At 41.7% G+C, this 5,711-nt stretch overlaps 2 protein-coding genes across 2 annotated transcripts; one reads left to right on the forward strand and one right to left on the reverse strand.

The window, feature by feature from the left end:
* The first annotated feature begins 234 nt into the window (after positions 1 to 234).
* LOC6557876 lies at positions 235 to 1,634 on the forward strand. Its single transcript, XM_001985220.3, has 2 exons — positions 235 to 396; positions 471 to 1,634. Exons 1-2 carry the CDS (start codon positions 258 to 260, stop codon positions 1,595 to 1,597), a joined length of 1,266 nt encoding a protein of 421 aa, XP_001985256.1. The 5' UTR covers positions 235 to 257; the 3' UTR covers positions 1,598 to 1,634.
* A 430-nt stretch (positions 1,635 to 2,064) lies between these two features.
* LOC6557884 lies at positions 2,065 to 3,474 on the reverse strand. The gene is made up of 2 exons (XM_001985219.2): positions 3,303 to 3,474; positions 2,065 to 3,247 (listed from the first exon to the last, which is right to left on the reverse strand). Exons 1-2 carry the CDS (start codon positions 3,457 to 3,459, stop codon positions 2,112 to 2,114), a joined length of 1,293 nt encoding a protein of 430 aa, XP_001985255.1. The 5' UTR covers positions 3,460 to 3,474; the 3' UTR covers positions 2,065 to 2,111.
* Between the last annotated feature and the right edge of the window lie 2,237 nt (positions 3,475 to 5,711).

The following is a 5,711-nucleotide window of genomic DNA, read 5'->3' on the forward strand; positions in this document are numbered from 1 at the left end:
GCTGCTGTTGCTGCTGCTGATGCAATTGTGGTAACTCTCAATGGTTATCTGTCGCGGGCACTCGAATCAATTGAATGAAGTACTTAAATAGCTCACAATGATTATGGTATTTAATCAGTATTTGTATGTGTTTCGCTGATTTGGGAAATATTTTTAATTAATTTGCCAAATGTATTAAGATAATGTTAAGTTGAGATATTAGCTTGACTGCTTCTATTTAAGGGCGGCGCGATCCCAACGATCATACTATAAGCAAAATGAAGTGCCTAAGTATCTTACTACTATTTGTGGCTCATGCAGCCTGGGCTCGTGTCCCATTGCGCGAAGTAGAATTGCCACCGCTTGTTGATGAACATTACATCCTCCCCGAACCATTGCCAGAGAACCGTGATGCTGGTGAGTAATGGGCGAGAAAGTAGAGAAACTAAAAGGGATCTTATTCTAATGATTCCTCCTTCCCATGAGAACAGCCTGTAGTGTCACCATTCGTGGTGGTCTGCCCAAACCGGAGCCTGTGTACTTGGTAACCAATACGGAAAAACTGTATCCATTCAATGATGTCGGCAAAATGGATGTGGAAAGTGGCAAAACTTTGGAGCTCTGGTGTCCAAGTGGTTTCAATACACACTCTGAGAACCTTTTGACAGCGACTTGCGTGAGCGGCACCACCTTTAAGATCAATGGCGATAATTTTGAATTCAAGGATCTGTACTGCAAGTCCTGGCCGGGCTTTAAGGCGCTCAAGACGGGTGCTGAATGCAATGGTGGTATTGTCATTCGGGTGGGTTTCGAGATTACCTCATCGCGTTTTGCTGAGCAAATGCAAATTTGCTTCAACGAGGAGGAGGAGGTTACTCGCTATACGCGCCATCAGCTCTTCCCGGGCAGCAATTACTATGAGACGGGCGTGGATCGTATTACCTTCCAGACCGCTGGCTACTTCGGTGGCAAGAACGTGGACAAACTCTACACACAGGCCACACAGCTGGAGACCATTAATAAGGATTTGGGCGGCAATGCCGATCAGTATTTCAATTCGGGTGCAAATATTTATTTGGCACGCGGCCATCTGGGTGCCAAGGCCGATTTTGATTATGCGCCCGAGCAGCGTGCCACATTCCTGTTCATAAACGCGGCACCACAGTGGCAGGTGTTCAACGCTGGCAACTGGGCTCGCGTTGAGGATGGTCTACGCTCCTGGGTGTCCAAGAACCGCATGGATGTCAACTGCTATACTGGTGTTTATGGCGTGACCACACTGCCCAACACAAATGGCGTGGAGACCCCTCTATATTTGGCTCGCGATGGCAACAACAACGGCCTGATTCCCGTACCCAAATTATATTTCCGTGTCGTCATTGAGCCCTCAACACATCGTGGCATCGTCTTTGTCGGCGTCAACAATCCCCATTTGACCGAGGCCCAGATCAAGAAGGACTATGTGATTTGCAACGATGTTAGCGATCAGGTCACCTACATCAACTGGAAGACGACGGACATCAAGGCTGGCTGGTCGTACGCCTGTGAGGTCGCCGATTTCCTCAAGACGGTCAAAACTTTGCCCGCTCTGACCGCCAAGGGTGGTCTGCTTGTCTAGATCTTTCCAATAAAAAAACTGATTATCCCATCAAAAATCACTTAAACAGAAAATGCTTATTAGTTAACAAGAGGAATTTAAGACCTTAACTTTGAAGAGGTCAAGTTAAATGATGTGTAATTCACAGGCATAATTTAATGGATAGTGGAGAAAATTTATATGGAATACTGCAGATAACATTATCATCACTAAGGAGCAATCTAAGGCTTTGTAAATTGTTAGAAACATACAAAATGCAACCGATCATTTTAAAAATGTCGGATAAATAGAAAATCATTTTGTACTTTAGCTGGGTTAAGGCAAGAAAAAAATTTTGCTATTAGTATATGTAAATATCCCCATAATATTATATCAAATATAATATATATTTCAGCAGCAGAAAATAACATATAATGTTAATCAATAATAAATTCTATATTTATTTGATAATGTACACTCACTTTCCAATCAAAATCCCATCGAACAAGTAAATTTTACATATTCGTAGTATTCTTTTATTCAATCTTATTTAAAACTAAACGAGCAAACCACTCACAGAGAACTCTGGCAAGTGAGTAACCTTTTTACGGAATTCGGGCACTTCGCAGGCGTAGGAGTAGCCAGCTAGGATATCGGCGCGCTTCCAGCTGATCCAGTTGATCTTATCGCTGACATCGTTGCACAGAATGTAATCGCGTTTGATCTCATCCAGACTCAAGTGCGGATTGTTGACACCGACAAAGACAATGCCCTTCTTGGTGCTTGGTTCGATGACCACACGGAAATAGATTTTGGGAACGGGTATCAGACCATTGCCATTGTTATCGAAAGCCAAATACAAACTGGTCTGCCTGCCATCCTTGTTGGGCAGGGTGGTGACACCCCAAACACCCGTCCAGCATTCTACATACTTTTTGTTCTTCGATACCCACGCCCGGACGCCATCCTCGACACGTGCCCAGTTGCCAGCATTGAAGGTCTGCCACTGTGGTGCCGCATTGATAAACAGGAATGTGGCACGCTGCTCGGGTGGATAAACAAAGTCCGCCTTAGCGCCCATGTGACCGCGTGCGAGGAATACATTCTTCGGTGAGTCAAAGTATTTCGATGAATCCATGCCCAAGGTCTTGTCAATTGTCTCCTTCTGCACCGCCTGTGTGTACAGCTTGTCCACATTCTTGCCAGCAAAGAAGCCGCCGGTTCCAAAGGTAATGCGATCCACACCGGTGGCATAATAATTGCTGCCCGCACTGAGAGTATGGTAAACGTAGCGAGTTACCTCTTCATCCTCATTGAAGCATACCTCGTATTCTTTGGCAAAACGGGAGCCGCTCAGCTCAAAGCCGACATTGACAAGGGTAGTGCCACCATTGCACTTAGCTCCAGACTTCTTGGCCACAAATGCCGGCCAGGAAGTGCACTTAATCGCGGATATATCATGCTGCTTGTCGCCAACCTTAAAGGTTGTGCCACCCACACACTTGGCCGTTACGAATTTGCCAGAAAGAGGTGAGTCCAGACTGCTGGTGCAGTGGAACTCAATGGTCTTGTCATACTCCACATCCACAAAGCCAGTTGCCGAGAACGGGAAAAATTCCGAGGTGCCAGGCTTAATAAGCAACGGTTGTGGATTTTTCATTTCAGTGCTTCTGATCTTAATGGAGCAGCCAGCTATAAAATATACCACTTCAAGCTACATATCCAATTCAGGGCAAACTTTCCTTACCCGCTCTTCCTGCTAGCTCATCTTGCTGCACCTCCAGCGGCGCTTCGATCAAATCCGCTGACCACAGCACCTCATTTTGGATGGGCAGGAGGCGTGCCTGGCTGCTGGCCGCCAGCAAAAGCAGGACACTCAGACCAATCATTGCCGGACTCTGCATGTCTCTCTACTGTGTGGGCTTCTGAAAAACCCAAGCGCTTTTAAATCTAATGCACAGCATTGATTAGATCATTTTTCGTATCTACTTTGCAGATATCACTGGCAGCTTACTGCGTATGCATACGGCGTGTGGAGTACGAGTTGATTACTTTGATTAAATTATGTGTTGCACGTGTCACGTGAACGACTGTTGGGTTTTTGCTCTTATCAGTTAATTAGTTGGGCCCAACGCACTAGCGTCAAGAAACCTTTTGTTTTTGTTACCCAGTTAAAAGGCATAAATTGGGTATAAACAACAGAAAAGATATCGGCTCTATGCTTGATGATAAAGCAGTAAAACCGGAGTTTATTTTTCCATTTGTATATTCGTTAAAGAAACTTGAATCTAGAGAGTTTATACCATTCCTAACATTTTGATTGGTTACGTGGTATCTTCGTGTCGCACCACTAAAATGCATAGATTCAAGAAACGGGAAATTCCACTGTCGATTTTTTTTTAATTTTTGCCCTTATACCACAACTATCCCTAGGCTAAAACACATCGTGTAAATGCTATCAGAAATCAACAGAAAATGTAAAGTAACCGCAAAACATGCTGTGAAATTGGACCGAGTAAGTTAAGTGCTCGCGTGTATTTGTCGAGTGCTCGGCCAATGATTAGTGAAAAGTAATAAAGTGATTGCTTCCTTCACGTGCCCCGCACGTTTAACCATCAAGAAATTCGTATCATTTTTGCACAAATATCAATTGTTTATTCCGGTATTTTTTTCTTTTTGGGTTTTTTTCTTTTTTGTTGTTTCTGGGTATACATCAACTCACATTTAATGATAAGCTTTGTGTTTGGCGCAACTGTACTTTTAGCAAATACATTTAAATATATACATGTACACATTAGTCTGCTTAGCTTTGTATATTTAGACAATTTTGTACAATTAGCGATATGATTAATGTTGTAATTTGATATTAATATGAACGGGTTGAATGGGATTTATTTATTTACAATAACTATCTATAGCCCACTTCAACTCTTAGCTTAGCATTTTTTTTGTTTTGTATTTTTTGTTGGCTCTTAATCATTATCTATATTAGTATTTAAAGCTTTTGTTTGTTGCTTGCCCCAAAGAACAAAACAATTTGCTATACGTAAGTTTAGTTTGTATTTTGTACGCTTCTATACGAACAGAGCAAAATGGGTGTCAATACTATTAAATAGGGTACACTATAAAGCTGAATTGTTTTTCACTGGGTTAATATCTTCTTTATCTAGCTGTTGGAATTCCAAGTTTCACCAGTTATTAATAAATCAATACTTGGGTGAACAAATATTTTTAATTAAGTTTTTAATTCAAAGAGAAAAAAATTGGTTCCCCACTCTCAAATTTTCAGCTCATTAAATTTATAGTTAATAATATTTTTGGTTTTATTTATTGTTTAATAGTTTCTTAGATACTGTCCATTCTTTAAGTTAATAGAATTTGAGAATGAGCCAAGAGGTTATATTTTTTTCTTTCTTAAGCTCCGGGCTCGCCTTGTTGGAGCTGATTTCACTTGAGGTCTTTGTTGACATGCTATTGAATAACATTACATTATGTTCACATAACTATAGGTTAAATAATCTTATTATTTATATTAAATATATTAAATTATTTATCTATTGAAATTGGCCACACTTTAATCGACTATCTCGCCGATGTAATATATATACTTATTTCTATGCATATGTACATTTCTGTATTTTTACAATTTCAACTTTTTATCAGGTTTTTTTTGCTGTTCATTTCAACTATAATATTCAACTTATAGTCATTTAATGTGTTATAGCATTTTATTCCTTTAATTAGAATATATTTATTTGTCATGTGTGCAGCAATCTTAGAACTACTTCTTGGACTGTTGCTCTATCTATAGAAATATGGCTAATTGGGCGTATATCTCAACGGCCACTAATAGGCCCATTATGGATACGTTTACAGCGCAGTAGACGCGTCGCAATGAACGTCGGCGTTTACGCTGACGCTGACCACAACATTTACCTGGGAACCGGATTCCAGGCTGCAAATGCTGTTGACGCGTCTCGTCATTCTCGCTGCTGATGGAGCTCCTGCTGGTGTTGCTGCTGCTCGTGCTGCTGGTGCTGCTGTTGCTGCTGGCATCGCTGTCATCGCTTGAGGTGCTCCCGTTGCTATCGTCGGCTGGTCGAGGCGTAGCCTTGCTCCCGCGCCCAATTGCTGCAATTCCATTGTGGCATGGCGG

This window comes from Drosophila grimshawi, unplaced genomic scaffold (genome assembly GCF_018153295.1).
Source record: "Drosophila grimshawi isolate 15287-2541.00 unplaced genomic scaffold, ASM1815329v1 contig_44, whole genome shotgun sequence".
Lineage (NCBI taxonomy): Eukaryota > Metazoa > Arthropoda > Insecta > Diptera > Drosophilidae > Drosophila > Drosophila grimshawi.